At 50.9% G+C, this 17,857-nt stretch overlaps 1 protein-coding gene across 2 annotated transcripts; it reads left to right on the top strand.

The window, feature by feature from the left end:
• On the top strand, positions 1-10,883 carry LOC117871336 (tripartite motif-containing protein 3-like; the record flags this gene model as incomplete). Of its 2 annotated transcripts, none has more annotated exon segments than XM_034759216.1 (6): positions 1-357; positions 5,039-5,142; positions 5,231-5,398; positions 8,653-8,821; positions 9,757-9,827; positions 10,479-10,883. In XM_034759216.1, coding segments are annotated over 6 exon segments (1,259 nt in total), but the record flags the coding sequence as incomplete, so codon positions are not given.
• Positions 10,884-17,857: the final 6,974 nt, after the last annotated feature.

The following is a 17,857-nucleotide window of genomic DNA, read 5'->3' as shown; positions in this document are numbered from 1 at the left end:
TGCGCAGCGGCAGCGCCAGCCTGCAGGCCCAGGTGACGGCGCCTGACGGCGGCCGGGCCGAGGCCGAGGTGCTAGACAACAAGAACGGCACCTACGAGCTGGTCTACACGCCGCGGCAGGAGGGCGACTTCCTGCTCTCCATCCTGCTGTACGGGCAGCCCATCCGGGGCAGCCCCTTCCGCACCAAGGCCCTCAAGGCCTGTGACGTGCCCCCCTCGCCCGACGACGTCAAGCGCCGCGTCAAGTCCCCCAGCAGCGGGCACATCAGGCAGAAGGCTGTGCGGCGCCCCTCCAGCATGTATGGCAGCGGCAAGAAGAAGGAGAACCCCATCGAGGACGAGCTCATCTTCCGCGTGGGTGAGCCCGGGCGCCATTGAGAGTAGAGAGAGGGTCCTGCAGGGGGCACAGACCTCATTGGGCCTCCTCAGCCTTCCAAGACATGGCCAGGGTCTGCCCAGGGTCAGCTCGGGGTGACGCCAGGCAGGACTCTGGGGCAGCGTCTCCCCTCAGGGCACCTGTCCCAGGGCAAGGACCCTGTTCCGCTTTGGCACCTCCTGGGTCTGACCTCGGAGCGTTCAGCCCCCTGGTCACCCCGGGAGCTCCCCGCAGCGAGTCTCCCTGGGTGGGACCCCTGGGGGATCCTCACCCCCAAAGGGCCCTGCCCCCCACACCACAGCCAGCCGTGACTCCCCGCCCGCGTGTGACACAGGTTATTATCGTCGGGAACCCAGCGTAGAACAGAGCTTGGTAGCACCGAGATCAGGGATCTTTGGCAAAGTCCATTATGGGGGGCAGAGCCCTGGGACCTCGACCCGAGTCCCCAACCAGGAGACTGACTCGCTTCCAGCTGCCTGGCCTCCATCACGCCCGTTGCCCTCCTTTGTCCCTTTCCGGGTCCAGCCGGTCACCTGGGCTGCACCAACCGCCCCGGCTGCTCCTTGCAGAGCGGGAGGCCCGGCCAGCAGCTGCCAGGCTATGAGTGTCAGCCGGTCACACAAGGCACAAAACGAGATTAAACTAGCCATGGGGACATAGAGGGTAACAAGAAAACGTTCTACAGACACACGAGAAGCTAGAGGAAGACCAAGCACAGGGTAGGCCAGTTACTCAGTGAGGAGGGAAGAGAATAACAGAAAACACAGCAAGGGCTGAAGTGCTAAATGCCTGTTTGGTTTCACTTTTCACCTCATCCACTCAATGTGCAGCAGCAGTCAAAAAAGCGAACAGACTGTTGGGAATCATAAAGAAGGGGATAGATAATAAGACAGAAAATATCATATTGCCTCTATATAAATCAATGGCACGCCCACATCTTGAATACGGTGTGAGGGTGTGGTCGCCACATCTCAAAAAGGCAACAAAAATGATGAGGGGTATGGAACAGTTTCAATATGTGGAGAGATTAATAAGACTGGGACTTTTCAGCTTGGAAAAGAGGCGACTAAAATGGGATATGATAGAGGTCTATAAAATCATGAGTGGTATAGAAAAAGTAAACAAGGAAGTGTTATTTACTCCTCCTCATAACTTAAGAACTAGGGGTCACCAAATGAAATTAATGGGTAGCAGGTTTAAAACAAACAAAAGGAAGTATTTATTCACACAATGCACAGTCAACCTGTGGAACTCCTTGCCAGAGGATGTTGCGAAGGCCAAGACCATAACAGGGTTCAAAAAAGAACTAGGTAAATTCATGGGGGTAGGTCCATCAATGGCTATTGAGCAGGATGGACAGGGATGGTGTCCGTAGCCTCTGTTTGCCGTAAGCTGGGAATGGCCGACGGGATGGATCACTTGATGATTCCCTGTTCTGTTCATTGCCTCTGGGCACCTGACACTGGCCACTGTCGGAAGACAGGACACTGGGCTGGATGGACCCTTGGTCTGACCCAGTCTGGCCGTTCTTATGGTCAAACGTTAGCAGCGATCAGGTGACGAACATAGCTAGCCTCAGTCTGAATGGGGCAGGAGCTGAGGCTAGCTCTGAGGGTAGACAAAGAGCAAGGGAAGACTGTAGACAGATTAGATGTTCGCAGGGCCCTATGAAACCCACCCTGGAACGCTCCAGGAGCTGGCTGAGGAGATCTCCGAGCCATTGGCCGGTAGCTTGGAGAACTTCTGGAGGACCAGAAACTGGAAATGGTCAAATATAGGTGTCAGGGATCCACAGGCGGGTGCTCTGTGTCCCAGGTCCGGGACAGCCCCTGGCAGGCCCCAGCAGGGCGTCGGCCCCCTCCGGTTCACACTCGCTGGGGTCAGCCCCTCGGCTCCCCCCCAGGGACTGACCCTTGGAGCCCCCAGCCTCCGCGTCACACCGGGAGCCCCCTCAGCGAGTCCCTCTGGTGGGAGCCCGGTGGGAGACTTGTCCCCAAAGGGAGCCAGGCACCCCCTGCCTGACTCTGCAGTGACTCTGCCGGTGGGAACAGCAGGGGGGTGCCTGGGGGTCTGGACCCAGCGCAGAGTCCTGGGTTAGCGCCGGGTCGGATCAGAGCCCAGAGCCCCCTGGCCCCTCTGTAATCCCCCTCCAGGAGTGTCTCCTTGTGCTACCCATCCTTAACACCTCCCGGCCCCCCTCCGCCCTTTGCTCTCCAGCTGCTCGCACCGGCTGGCTGCCTGCGGAGGGGGGCCCATCCCTGAGCGTCAGTTGCTAGGTGCCAAATGTCCGGGCAGTGTCTTCTGGGCCTCTCTGTGGCCCAGGCCCAGCCAGCCAGGCACAGTCCATCACATCAGACCTATCTATAAAACGGGGACTAACTCAGGGAATTACAGACCAGTCAGCTTAACCTCAGTACCTGGAGAGGTAATGAAGCAATCAATCGGTTTGTAAGCATCTAGAAGATAATGAGGTGATAAGTAACAGTCAGCATGGTGTAACTATGCGGTTCTGGCGGGACCCAACTGAGAGTGCCAATTCAGGACAAATCGCTTAAAACAGGACAGTTACAGCCCAAGGCTGGGGTTTTTCCACTTCTAAGGCAAACCAAACCAGCCAGAGAAAAAGGACTTTGGTCTCACCCCACTGGCTAACCACAAGTCACACAAGCAATTCCCTCAGACACTCCAGTTTCCCAGTATTACCACTAGTGCCACTTGTTATGGGGACAAATGGTTATGAAAACCAATGCCCCATTAAGAGAAAAAAGGTTCTCCCGATCCCAAAGGACCAAGCCCCAGACCCAGGTCAATATACAAATTAGATCTTACCCACAAATCACGCTGTTGCCAATCCTTTAGAGTCTAAAATCTAAAGGTTTATTCATAAAAAGAAAAAGGTATAGACAAGCGCTAGAATTGGTTAAATGGAATCAATTACATCCAGTAATGGCAAAGTTCTTGGTTCAGGCTTGCAGCAGTGATGGAATAAACTGCAGGTTCAAAATCAAGTCTCTGGAACATCCCCCACTGGGATGGGTCCTCAGTCCTTTGTTCAAAGCTTCAGCTTGTAGCAAAGTCCCTCCAGAGGTAAGAAGCAGGATTGAAGACAAGATGGAGATCAGGCATCAGCCTTATATAGTCTTTTCCAGGTGTAAGAACACCTCTTTGTTCTTACTGTGGAAAATTACAGCAAAATGGAGTCTGGAGTCACATGGGCCAGTCCCTGCATACTTTGCTGAGTTACAAGGCATATCTGCCTTTTCTCCATGGGTCAATTGTAGCTGATGGTCCTTAATGGGCCATCAAGCAGGCTAGGCAGAGCTAACACCAACTTGTCTGGGATATCACCCAGAAGCATAGCATAAGTTTGAAATACAGATAGTTTAGAGCCAATATTTATAATTTCAACTACAAAATTGATACACACATATAGACAGCATAATTATACCCAGTAAATCATAACCTTGTCTTAGACACCCCATTTGACCCCCCTTTATACAAGATTTGGTGCCACTACAGGACTTTGGTTGCAACCATGTTCTATATGGTCCCAGATTATATCAATAACGTCACAAGCGTGGATTTGTCAAGAACAAATCGTGTCCTTCTCTGCCAGGGTAAGAAGCCTTGTGGCTGGGGGGAAGCGGGAGATGTGCCTAGACAAACCTCCTGTGAGGTGAGTGCGCAACTTCTTGGAAGCTGTACTCCGAGCTGCAAGGACATATCCAGATTGTACCCTGGGGAATGCGACAGCACATCGAGTGGGGTCCCGCAGGAGTCTGTCCTGGCTCTGGTGCCGTTCGATTCTTCATCAGTGATTTGGATACCGGCATAGGGAGTGCACTTACGTTTGTGAACAGACTGGAGAAATGGTCTCAAGTAAATAGGATGAAATTCAATAAGGATAAATGCAAAGTACTCCACTTAGGAAGGAACAATTAGATGCACACATACAGAATGGGAAATGACTGCCTAGGAAGGAGTACTGCGGAAAGGGATCTGGGGGTCAGAGTAGATCAGCTAAACAGTGTAACACTGCTGCAAAAAAAAGCAAACATCATTCTGGGATGTATTAAAAGGAGTGCTGTAAGCAAGACACGAGAAGTCATTCTTCCACTCCACGCTGATTAGGCCCCAACTGAAGTATTGTGTCCAGTTCTGGGTGCCACATTTCAGGAAGAATATGGACAAATTGGAGAAAGTCCAGAGAAGAGCAACAAAAATGATGAAAGGTCTAGAAAGCACGACCTATGAGGGAAGGTTGAAAGGCTTGGATTTGGTTAGTCTGGAGAAGAGAAGACTGAGAGAGGACACGATAAGTTTTCAAGTACATAAAAGGTTGTTACAAGGAGGAGGGAGAAGAATTGTTTTTCTTAACCTCTGAGGACAGGACAAGAAGCAATGGGCTTAAATTGCAGCAAGGGAGGTTTAGGTTGGACATTAGGAAAAACTTCCTGTCAGGGTGGCTAAGCACTGGAATAAATTGCCCAGGGAGGTTAGACAAACACCTGTCCGGGATGGTCCTGCCATGAGTGCAGGGGACTGGGCTAGACGACCTCTGGAGTCCCTCTGGTCCTACCCTGCTGTGATTCTGGGCCCGCCCCCCTACCCATCCTGCCTGGCTGCTCCAGCTGAAACCTCTCCCCCTGTGCTCTGCCTGTAGGAAGCCGAGGCCGGGAGAAGGGGGAATTCACCAACCTGCAGGGCATCTCCACCTCCAGCTCTGGTCGCATCGTGGTGGCCGACAGCAATAACCAGTGTGTGCAGGTAGGGACTCGTCGGCTCCAGCCCCCTCCCCTGCCCTGCCCCGCCCCCCAGCTTCTCCCCACTGACCGCCCTGCTCTGCCCCCACCAGGTCTTCTCCAACGAGGGCCAGTTCCGGCTGCGCTTCGGCGTGCGGGGCCGCTCCCCTGGGCAGCTGCAGCGCCCCACCGGCGTCACGGTCGACATGAACGGGGACATCATCATCGCTGACTACGACAACCGCTGGGTCAGCATCTTCTCCCCCGAGGGCAAGTTCAAGGTGAGAGGGCAGGGCAGGGCAGAGAGTGACCAAGGGGCCGGTTAGTGCCCAGAGGGGACGGGATCGAGGGAGGGAAAGACCTGCCTGGGGCAGAGATGGTGGGTTTGGGTGTCTCCCTCCCCATGGAATGAAGGAGAGACCCTGACAGGGAGCATCTGTATACTGGGGCAAAGGAAACACTTCAAAACCCACTTCACAACTGGCCTGTGGAACTCTCTGCCACTAGGTCCCCCTGAGCCAGGAGCTGAGCAAGATGACAAATCTGAGGACCTGTCCCAGACTGAGGTGTCATTAGAGGAGGTTTGGGAACAGATTGATAAATTAGGTTTCAGAGAAGCAGCCATGTTAGTCTGTATCCGCAAAAAGAACAGGAGTACTTGTGGCACCTTAGAGACTAACAAATTTATTAGAGCATAAGCTTTCGTGGACTACAGCCCACTTCTTCAGATGCATATAGAGTGGAATAAATATTGAGGAGATATATATACACACATACAGAGAGCATAAACAGGTGGGAGTTGTCTTACCAACTCTGAGAGGCCAATTAAGAGAAAAAAAACTTTTGAAGTGATAATCAAGCTAGCCCAGTACAGACAGTTAAGAAGTGTGAGAATACTTACAAGGGGAGATAGATTCAATGTTTGTAATGGCTCAGCCATTCCCAGTCCTTATTCAATCCTGAGTTGATTGTATCTAGTTTGCATATCAATTCCAGCTCAGCAGTCTCTCGTTAGAGTCTGTTTTTGAAGTTTTTCTGTTGTAAGATAGCTACCCGCAGGTCTGTCACTGAATGACCAGACAGGTTAAAGCGTTCTCCCACTGATTTTCGAGTATTATGATTCCTGATGTCAGATTTGTGTCCATTAATTCTTTTGCGTAGAGACTGTCCGGTTTGGCCAATGTACATGGCAGAGGGGCATTGAATAGATATGTGGACAGAGTTGGCATCGGGCTTTGTTACAAAGATAGGTTCCTGGGTCAAGTGACATCATTATAGGACCTAATCACATCAGCCACACCATCAGGGGCTCGTTCACCTGCACATCTACCAATGTGACATATGCCATCATGTGCCAGCATTGCCCCTCTGCCATGTACAAAAGTTTTTTTCTCTTAATTAATTGGCCTCTCAGAGTTGGTAAGACAACTCCCACCTGTTCATGCTCTCTGTATGTGTGTGTATATATATCTCCTCAATATATGTTCCATTCTAGGCATCCGAAGAAGTGGGCTGTAGTCCACGAAAGCTTATGCTCTAATAAATTTGTTAGTCTCTAAGGTGCCACAAGTACTCCTGTTCTTTTTATTGATAAATTAAACAGCAATAAGTCACCAGGACCAGATGGGATTCACCCAAGAGTTCTGAAGGAACTCAAATGTGAAATTGCAGAACTACTAACTGTAATCTATAACCTATTGCTTAAATCAGCTTCTGCACCAGGTGACTGGAGGATAGCTAACGTGATGCCAATTTTTAAAAAGGGCTCCAGAGGTGATCCGGCAATTACAGGCCAGTAAGCCTGACTTCAGTACTGGGCAAACTGGTTGAAACTAAAGTAAAGAACAAAATTGTCAGACACGGATTGGTAACTGGTTTAAAAGACAGGAAACAAAGGGTAGGAATAAATGGTCAGTTTTCAGACTGGAGGGAGGTAAATGGTGGTGTCCCCCAGGGGTCGGTTCTGGGCCCAGTCCTATTCAACATATTCATCTGGAGAAAGGGGTAAACAGTGAGGTGGCAAAAGAGCTACGAAGAGATCCCACAAAACTGGGTGACTGGGCAACAAACTGGCAGATGAAATTCAATGTTGATAAATGCAAAGTAATGCACACTGGCAAACAGAATCCCAACTAATCAGTACAAAAACTAAATCAATTTGTTAGTCTCTAAGGTGCCACAAGGGCTCCTTGTTGTTTTTACAAAAACAAATTTCCCCTTGCTAAATACTCACACCTTCTCGTCAACTGTTGAGAACAGCCCACTTCCACCTTAATTGAATTGTCTCGTTAGCACTGACCCCAGCACTTGGTAAGGCAACTCCCATCTTTTCATCTACTGTGTATATATACCTGCTACTGTATTTTCCACTCCCTGCACCTGATAAGGTGGGTTCTAGCCCACGAAAGCTTATGCCCAAATACATTTGTTAGTCTCTAAAGTGCCACAAGGACTCCTCGTTGTCTTTATAATCCCAACTATACCTATAAAATGATGGGGTCTGAGTTAGCTGTTTCCACTCAAGAAAGATCTTGGAGTCATTGTGGATAGTACTCTGAAAACATTCACTCAATGTGCAGTGGGGGTCAAAAAATCCAACAGAATGTTGGGAATCATTAAGAAAGGGATAGATAAGAAGACAGAAAATATCATATTGCTGCTATATAAATCCATGGTACGCCCACATCTTGAATACTGTGTGCAGATGTGGTCGCCCCATCTCAGAAAAGATATATTGGAATTGGAAAAGATACAGAGAAGGGCAACAAAAATGATGAGGGGTATGGAACGGCTTCCGTGTGAGAGGAGATTAATAAGACTGGGACTTTCAGCTTGGAAAAGAGACAACTAAGGGGGGATATAATAGAGGTCTATAAAATCATGGCTGGTATGGAGAAAGTCAATAAGGAAGTGTTATTTACTCCTTCTTATAACACAAGAACTAGGGGTCACCAAATGAAATTAATAGGCAGCAGGTTTAAAACAAACAAAAGGAAGTATTTTTTCACACAATGCACGGTCAACCTGTGGAACTCCTTGCCAGAGCATGTTGTGAAGGCCAAGACCATAATAGGGTTCAAAAAAGAACTAGGTAAGTTCATGGAGGATAGGCCCATCAATGGCTATTAGCTAGGATGCGCGGGGATGGTACCTCTGTTGGCCAGAAGCTGGGAATGGGCGACAGGGGATGGATCACTGGATGATTCCCTGTTCTGTTCATTCCCTCTGGGGCACCTGGCATTGGCCACTGTCGGAAGACAGGATACTGGGCTAGATGGATCTTTGCTCTGACCCAGTATGGCCGTTCTTGTGCCCCGTAACGAGCCCGCAGAGCAACACCCGAGGGGTTGAATAGCGGGGTCTAGCCCCCAGCCCAGGGGCCCTTCCGCAGGGACAGGTTATTGGGGACATGCCAGCCCTGGGAGCTGGAGGCTGTTCCCATTCCAGACGTGGGGCTGGGTGGAGGGAGGCAGGATTCCTACAGGTTCCAGCCCCCAGGCCACGTGATCCAATGTCCTGCTCCCTGCTGCTGCAGACGAAGATCGGGGCTGGGCGGCTGATGGGCCCCAAGGGCGTGGCCGTGGACCGCAATGGCCACATCATCGTGGTGGACAACAAGGCCTGCTGCGTCTTCATCTTCCAGTCCAACGGGAAGCTGGTGACCAAGTTTGGTGGCCGCGGGACGGCGGAGCGGCAGTTTGCAGGTACCCTCGATGGTAATACCGCGACCTGCAGGTCCTTACTACTGCATGCCTTTGGCTTGCTGCTGGCCAGCCTGGTGAGTTCGGGAACCACCTTCACTCCGCTGGGCTGCAGGGTGCTTGGACAGGCAGCGCACCTTCGTGGCCTCAGTGCGAGACTGGGGGCCAGGACTCCTGGGTTCTCTCCTGTCTGGGAGGGGAGTGGGGCTGGTGGGTTAGAGCAGGGGGTGGGAGCCAGGACTCCTGGGTTCTATCTGAGCTGGGAGGGGAGTGGGGTCTGGTGGGTTGGGTTGGGTTAGGGTGGGGGGCAGGTTCTATCCTGGTTGGGGAGGGTAGTGGGGTCTAGTGGTTAGAGCAGGAGGGGACCAGAAGCCAGCTGGGAGGGGAGGGGATGCTAGTGGTTAGAGCAGGGGGGGCTGGGAGCCAGGACTCCTGGGTTCTCTCCTGGCTCTGGGATGGGAGTGAGGTCTAGTGGTTAGAGCAGGAGGGGACCAGGAGCCAGGACTCCTGGGTTCTCTCCCAGCTGGAAGGGGAGTGGGGTCTGATGGTTAGAGCAGGAGGGGGCTGGGAGCCTGGACTCCTGGGTTCTTTTCTCTCTTTTCTCAGCACTTCTCCTCTGAATGGCTGTGATGCCCTTCCCGGCTGGTGTTTCCTGCTGAGGTCTCTCCCTCTCTAATGGGTCTGGCAGCTGCTGTGGTCACTAACTGCCCCTCCCCACACGCCCACCCCAGGGCCCAGGCTCACCAGCTGCTCTGACAGCATTCACCGCGCATTAACCTCCGCTGCCCAGGCGTGTGGCCCTCCCTGCCCCATCCCCAGGAGAGCTGGCAGACCTGCCCCGCCACGAGGCAGGCGCTCGTTCCCCCTGCCCCGCGAGCGGAGCCCACTCCAGCCCCGTGCGCTGAGGCAGGTTCAGGGGTTTCCTTCTCTCCTCCCAGGGCCCCACTTCGTCGCTGTTAACAACAAGAACGAGATCGTGGTGACCGACTTTCACAACCACTCGGTGAAGGTGAGTCGGGCCCTGGCCCTGACCTGGGCTCTGCCCGTGCTCCGGCAACTAGCCACAGGGTGGGCTCTGGGAGGGACCCTTCAGCGGGCTAGACCCCGGGGTTCCGCTCTCCCTCCCCACATGGCGCCTCAGCGCCCCAGAGACTGACCCCCTGCGCTCTGGCCACCTGCGTCCCGGCTGAGCTCTGCCCAGTGCGTCCAGCCGTGACGGGTCCTGGGGGGCCGTGTCCTGCCACCGCGTCCAGCCGGGAGCCGCAGTGCTCCCCCTCCCCCCCCCGTCTCCCCCAGCTGGGAGCCCCGCAGCTCAGGGCAGTGCCGGGTTCGTCAGTCCCCGGCCTCAGCATGGGGTGTCCTTGGGGAGCCCAGAGCACAGCGGTTACGAGGTCGCCACCAAGCCTGTCTGCTGTGGAGTGTGGAGTTGGCCTCTCCCTCGCTGCCCATTCCCCGGCGCCAGCCCGGCCCCCCTCGGCCTGCCCGAGTCCCGTGCTCCGGGGGCTTCCCAGCCCGTGGCAGCCCTCCGTCGAGCCAGCGCCCCCTCCAGGTTCCAGCTCTGCCCCAGCGCGGCTCGTAGCCCTCCTCCCAGCTGGGCGGGTCCCTGCCAGCCCAGCACTGGGTCAGGGGCTGGCGGGGTGACGAGCCCCTCCCCACCCAGGTGTACAGCGCCGACGGCGAGTTCCTCTTCAAGTTCGGCTCCCACGGGGAGGGGAACGGGCAGTTCAACGCCCCCACCGGTGTGGCCGTGGACTCCAACGGCAACATTATCGTGGCCGACTGGGGCAACAGCCGGATCCAGGTAGGCAGCGAGGGCCGGGACCTACCGGGGGGCCCTGGGAGCCTGCCAGGCTGGTGGTTCCTCCCCTTCCCACACACATTGGCATTCCTGTCTCCGGCATTAGAGAAATGGGACTCTAAGCGCCCGGCCCCATTGTGTCTGGTGGCAGTACGTTCCGCAGGCTCGTCCCACCTAGAGCGGGAGGGGATTTCCCTGGTCCATGAGACCATCCCCAGTGCTGCCCAACTTCTGACTGGCACTGGTGGGTAGCGATCCGGGCCGTGGCGCAGACCTCCCGCGGGCCTGGCACTGTGATGGGTGGGGCAGGGGCCCAGGTTGTTCCGGGGGTGGGGAGACCCTGTTGGGGGGCGGTGCCACGGCTCTGCAGTAAATAACAGCCACACTGGGTCAGAGCAAAGGTCCATCTAGCCCAGTATCCTGTCTTCCGACAGCGGCCAATGTCAGGTGCCCAGAGGGAATGAACAGAACAGGTAATCATCAAGTGATCCATCCCCTGTCGCCCATTCCCAGCTTCTGGCAAACAGAGCTAGGGACACCATCCCTGCCCATTCTGGCTAATAGCCATTGATGGACCTACCCCCATGAATTTACATAGTTCTTTTTTGACCCCTGTTATAGTCTTGGCCTTCACCACATCCTTTGGCAGGGAGTTCCACGGGTTGATTGTGTGTTGTGTGAAAAAATAATTCCTTTTGTATGTATTACACCTGCTGCCTATTAATTTCATTTGGTGACCCCTAGTTCTTGCGTTATGAGAAGGAGTAAATAACACTTCCTTATTGACTTTCTCCACACCAATCATGATTTTATAGACCTCTATCATAGCCCCCCTTAGTCATCTCTTTTCCAAGCTGAAAAGTTCCAGTCTTATTAATCTCTCCTCATTGGGAGCCATTCCATACCCCTAATAATATTTGTTGCCTTTTTCTGAACGTTTTCCAATTCCAATATATCTTTTATGAGATGGGGCGACCACATCTGCACACAGTATTCAAGATGTGGGTGTGCCATGGATTTATATAGAGGCAATATATTTTCTGTCTTATCTATCCCTTTCCTAATGATTCCCAACATTCTGTTAGCTTTTTTGACTGCCGCTGCACATCGAGTGGATGTTTTCAGAGAACTATCCACAGTGACTCCAAGATCTTTCTTGAGTGGTAACAGCTAATTTAGACCCCATCATTGTATATGGGATTATGTTTTCCAGTGTGCATTACTTTGGATTTATCAACGTTGAATTTCATCTGTCACTTTGTTGCCCAGTCACCCAGTTTTGTGAGATCCTTTTGTAGCTCTTCGCAACCTGTCTGGGCCTTAACTATCTTGAGTAGTTTTGTATCATCTTCAAATTTTGCCACATCACTGTTTACTAGGGCTGTCAAGCGATTAAAAACACTAATTGCGATTAATCACACTGTTAATAATAGAATTCAATTTATTTAAATATTTATGGATGTTTTCTACATTTTTATACAGTGCTCACTTTATATTTATTTTTGATTACAAATATTTGCAGTGTAAAAAAACAAGAAATAGTATTTTTTCAATTCCCCATTACAAGTACTGTAGTGCAATTTCTTTATCCTGAAAGTTGAACTTACAAACGTAGAATTATGTACAAAAATAACTGCATTCAAAAATAAAACAATGTAAAACTTTAGAGCCTACAAATCCACTTAGTCCTACTTCTTGGTCAGCCAATCGCTCAGACAAACAAGGTTGGTTACAATTTGCAGAAGATAACGCTGCCCGCTTCTGGTTTACAATGTCACTGAAAGTGAGAACAGGCATTCGCATGGCACTGTTGTAGCTGTCATTGCAAGATATTTACATACCAGATGCGCTAAAGATTCTTATGTCCCTTCATGCTTCAACCACCATTCCAGGGGACATGTTTCCGTGTTGATGACAGGTTCTGCTCGATAACGATCCAAAGCAGAGCGGACCGACACATGTTCATTTTCATCATCTGAGTCAGATGCCACCAGCAGAAGGTTGATTTTCTTTTTTGGTGGTTCGGATTCTGTAGTTTTCTCATTGGAGTGTTGCTCTTTTAAGACTTTTGAAAGCATGCTCCACACCCCGTCACAATCTGATTTCTGGCACTTCAGATTCTTAAACCTTGGGTAGAGTGCTGTAGCTATCTTTTTAGAAATCTCACGTTGGTACCTTCTTTGCATTTTGTCAAATCTGCAGTGAAAGTGTTCTTAAAACGAACAGACCGGTCAGCCTCACCTCAGTTCCTTGAAAAATCATGGAGCAGGTCCTCAAGGAAACCATTTTGAAGCACTTGGAGGAGAGGAAAGTGATCAGGAACAGTCAACATGGATTCACCAAGGGCAAGTCATGCCTGACCAACCTGATTGCCTTCTATGATGAGATAACTGGCTCTGTGGATATGGGGACAGCGGTGGACATGATATATCTTGACTTTAGCATAGCTTTTGATACATTCTCCCACAGTATTCTTGCCAATAAGTTAAAGAAGTATGGATTGGAAGAATGGACTATAAGGTGGATAGAAAGCTGGCTAGATTGTTGGGCTCAACGGACAGTGATCATGGCTTGATGTGTAGCTGGCAGTCGGTATCAAGCGGAGTGCCCCAGGGGTCAGTCCTGGGGCCGGTTTTGTTCAATATCTTTATCAATGATATGGATGATGGGATGAATTGCACCCTCAGGAATTTCATAGATGACACTAAGCTGGGGGGAGATGTCGATACGCGGGAGGATAGGGATAGGGTCCAGAGTGACCTAGACAAATTGGAGGATTGGGCTAAAAGAAATCCTATGAGGTTCAACAAGGACAAGTGCAGAGTCCTGTACTTAGGACGGAAGAATCCCATGCACTGCTACAGACTAGGGACTGACTGGCTAAGCAGCAGTTCTGCAGAAAAGGACCTGGGGATTACAGTGGACGAGAAGCTGGATATGAATCAGCAGTGTGCCCTTGTTGCCAAGAAGGCTAACAGCATATTGGGCTGCATTAGTAGGAGCGTTGCCAACAGATCGAGGGATGTGATCGTTCCCCTTTATTCGGCACTGGTGAGGCCTCATCTGGAGTACTGTGTCCAGTTTTGGGCCCCACACTACAAGAAGGATGTGGAAAAATTGGAAAGAGTCCAGCAGAGGGCAACAAAAATGATTAGGGGTCTGGAGCACATGACTTAGGAGGAGAGGCTGAGGGAACTGGGATTATTTAGTCTGCGGAAGAGTACAATGAGGGGGGATTTGATAGCTGCTTTCAACTACCTGAAAGGGGGGTTCCAAAGAGGATGGATCTAGACTGTTCTCAGTGGTACCAGATGACAGAACAAGGAGTAATGGTCTCAAGTTGCAGTGGGGGAGGTCTAGGTTGGATATTAGGAAACACTATATCATTAGGAGGGTGGTGAAGCACTGGAATGCGTTCCCTAGGGAGGTGGTGAAATCTCCTTCCTTAGAGGTTTTTAAAGTCAGGCTTGACAAAGCCCTGGCTGGGATGATTTAGTTGGGGATTGGTCCTGCTTTTGAGCAGGGGGTTGGACTAGATGACCTCCTGAGATCCCTTCCAACCCTGATATTCTATGATTCTATGTGCTGGGTCATTATCTGAGACTGCTATAACATGAAATATCGAATCATAGAATATCAGGGTTGGAAGGGACCTCAGGAGGTCATCTAGTCCAACCCCCTGCTCAAAGCAGGACCAATTCCCAACTAAATCATCCCAGTAGAATCCGGGTAAAACAGAGCAGGAGACATACAGTTCTCCCCCAAGGAGTTCAGTCACAAATTTAATTAATGGATTTTTTTTTTTTTTTAATGAGCACCATCAGCATGGAAGCATGTTCTCTGGAATGGTGGCCGAAGTATACAGGAGCATACAAATGTTTAATATATCTAGCACGTAAATACCTTGCAATGCCGGCTACAAAAGTCCCATGCGAACGCCTGTTTTCACTTTCAGGTGACATTTATCAGAGGGGTAGCCGTGTTAGTCTGAATCTGTAAAAAGCAACAGAGGGTCCTGTGGCACCTTTNAGCAATTTGTCCTGAGTTGGCACTCTCAGTTGGGTTCCGCCAGAACCGCATTGTCACAGCTGCTCACAGATGTAGCTGTAAAGTCAGGGAAGTGCCACGGGACACACGAGCAGCGTGACCAGAGCGTTCTGTAGCGGTGCGAGGACTCACCGGCGCAGCGCCTCCTGCTGGTCGTCTCAGGAATTAGCTCTTCCAGCTCCGGAGCGCCTCCTACTGGCCGATGTCCCGCTTGCCTCAGGCCCCCGGTGCCCCTGCCAGCCCCCAGTGCCCCTTCCCTCGGGGTTCTGCCCCCTGCAGTACCCCGCAGTCTCTGGGTCTCCCGTCCCAGGGAACCCCCAACCCCCTATCCCCACCTCGCCTCAGTGGCTACTGCCAGTCATGCTCTAGCCCCCGCTCCCTGGGGCAGACGCAGTCTGTAAACCCCTCATCACTGGCAAGGGGGTTGGGCCACCTGCCTCTGCCTACCCTGGGCTGCGCCTCTGCAACCCCAGAGCCCTTCCCAGCCTTTAGCCAGGCCTGCAGCCTGGGGGGTTTCCAGCCTGGAGCTCCCCAGCCCCTCTGGCCTTCCCCCAGCCCTGCTCCACTCTGGGTACCGTGCTCAGCTCCCAGGCAGCCAGGCCCGTCTCTCTCCACAGCTAGAGAGAGACTCTCTCAGCTCCTGGCCCACAGCCAGGATTGGGGCGTGGCCCAGCTGTGGCTGCTTCTCCATCTGCCTCCTCTCACAGCCCCAGCCCTCTCCCAGGCTGGCTGTCACCCTTTCAGGGCCGGAGCAGCTGTCTAATCCCCCAACACAGATTGCTGGGGAAGGCAATCCAGGGCTTTTTAGGGTACAATTTTTTCAATTTTCCTCACTAAAATCATAGGGAAAAGCACGGACCACTTTTTAAGCCCGAGTTCCCTTTTATCCCATAATGTGTTTTGGTTTGTGTTTGAATTCTGCGAGAGAACAAATAACCCAAATGCAAGGGTGCGATCGTCCCCATACTCCGATGCCCTCTGCAGAAGTTCTTCCTTACTTAGGGAGGGAGACCAACGGACTTTTGAAAGGTTACCCCTAAACCACTGCTAAGAGTATCGCGAATATACAGGGCGGGGTGGGGCTGCTGTTTGAAAACTGGGCACATAGGATAATCAAGGATTCCAAAGCACATTACTTGACGTGACCGGACTAAGGGAAATTGCTATACAGGTTAGCCATAATGTTAATGAGGGTTTTTTACCATTTTTAAAGACCAAGGCTAAAGGCTTTGTGTAAAAAGAGGTAATTCAATTCCTGGTACAAAACTAAAAGTGAATAAGGATGGCTGCTACATTTGCATACGTTTGTAACTAAGAAAATCTATACGCATGTTCCTGTTGTCTGATGTTTTAACAGTTTGTTTGTTAAAACTTTCCTTGATTTAACATTGTTGAGATTTTAACACCACCTTAGGAAAGTAGAAGAGTGTGGGGGAAAAGTCCCGTCTTCTCTCCAGTACAAAGTGTTTGCTGCGTCACGTAAGCCAGTATTTCTCTGAACTTTGCCTGGGTGCGTTTGGTCTAAAGTGGGTAACTCTAAAGCTTTCTTTGTGCTTTACGAGTGATATGCTTTTAAGAAGCAGGTTTCCTGTCGGCAGCACTTTCAAAAGCCAGCTAATGGTATAGTTCTTCGAAGGTATTTCTCCCAAACTTTGCATTACACGCAGTGTCGGTCTTTTCATTCCTTTGTGTAACCAGCTGTATTTTTTAATAGCCCAAGGGTCAATAGCCACGCCTCCTTCGCCATGTGGCACATTCTGATTGGTTCAAGAAAATGCATTCTATGAGGTACCATGGCACAGCTTCCGAGGCGTGGTTTGCCCCAGGCTGGCTGGGCCCGAACTCCTTGGCAGTTTTCTCCTCTCCCTGCCATGCGTTCAGCAACAGGCCCCTTGTTTGGTCTCTGTCTGGAGCAGGCTAAGAGGCGTTTGCTTTGCTCAGCTGTTCTGCAAGCCTCTCGCACTTGTGTCGTGTTTATTTCCACTAAAGAGACAGGCTCTGTTCTTTATTCTCAAAAAGCATACCGTCACTTTTCAGACTTTAGCGTATTTTGAAATAAAGTCTGAAAAATATTTATATATTTTTTTAAATAAAGGCATCTGTTTTTAGAGAAAAATAAAGTTATGCATTTATTTCAAAATAACTTAAATGCATAACAATTCTTTTCCTAAAAAAAATATTTAATACCTTTATTTCAAAAAGTGCATGACATTATATTTTCGCTAAAAAAAAACTGTTAACATATTTCTGTCAACACTTTATTCCTTATTTGCTGTTTTAAAACTCTTTCCTGACATTTTTTTATCACTGTGTGATAATCCGCTTTAGTTTGTAAATTATATTAAACTGCCTTTAAAATTCTTTTTCTCTAAAAGTGTGTAAAAAAAAAAAAAAACCTATTCTAACCTTAACATGTTAAAAAAAAAAAAAACCACCAAGACAGACCAAAGTTCCCCATAAAAATAAGTAAAGTAAAAAATATTTCAAAATGGCTGACTGCACCAAAAGTGTGTGTCCAAATAGGAGAGCAGAGGGCAGGACATAAACCAAAAAGGGGTGTGGAAACCTATCGGAGTTACATGATGATGAATGCTATAAAGTTCTTAACTACTCATTTTCCATTAAAACAGTGGTTTTCAAACTGTGGTTCGGGATCCAAAAGTGGGTCGTGACCCCATTTAATGGGGTCGCCAGGGCCAGCGTTAGACTTGCTGGGACCCAGGGCTGAAGCTGAAAGCTGAGCTCCACCACCACCTGGGGCAGCGGGACTTGGGCTCCCCCGCCCCCAGGGTCATGTAGTCATTTTGTTATCAGAGGGGGTCGCGGTGCATCCATGTTTGAGAACCCGGCATTAGAACGAGATGCGGGTGGCACGACCGCAGAACGCCTGAGCCAGGACTCCGCGTGGACGTGTCCAGTGAGATCCCGCAGCCAGTGCTGCGTCAGACGGTGAGCGCAGGGCCTGGAGAGCAAACATGCAGCCAGCCTGGGGAAGGAAAAAGCAGAGAAGAAAAAGGGCGAGGCGTCCCAGCAGGAAAAGCAGAGGGGGAGGCACAAGGACATAACGGGGCTTCTCCGGCAGCAAAGACACACGCTGCAGCAGTCCTGGGCTGGCCTCCCTCCGCAGTCCGTGGAGAACTGCACGGCAGCCCCTGCCTATGCCCCCCTCGCCATTCCACATGGCATCGGGGCCG

Source organism: Trachemys scripta, chromosome 1 (assembly GCF_013100865.1).
Source record: "Trachemys scripta elegans isolate TJP31775 chromosome 1, CAS_Tse_1.0, whole genome shotgun sequence".
Classification (NCBI taxonomy): domain Eukaryota; kingdom Metazoa; phylum Chordata; order Testudines; family Emydidae; genus Trachemys; species Trachemys scripta.
The sequence above is the reverse complement of the archived record's forward strand: the minus strand, read 5'-3'. Positions and strand labels throughout refer to the sequence as shown.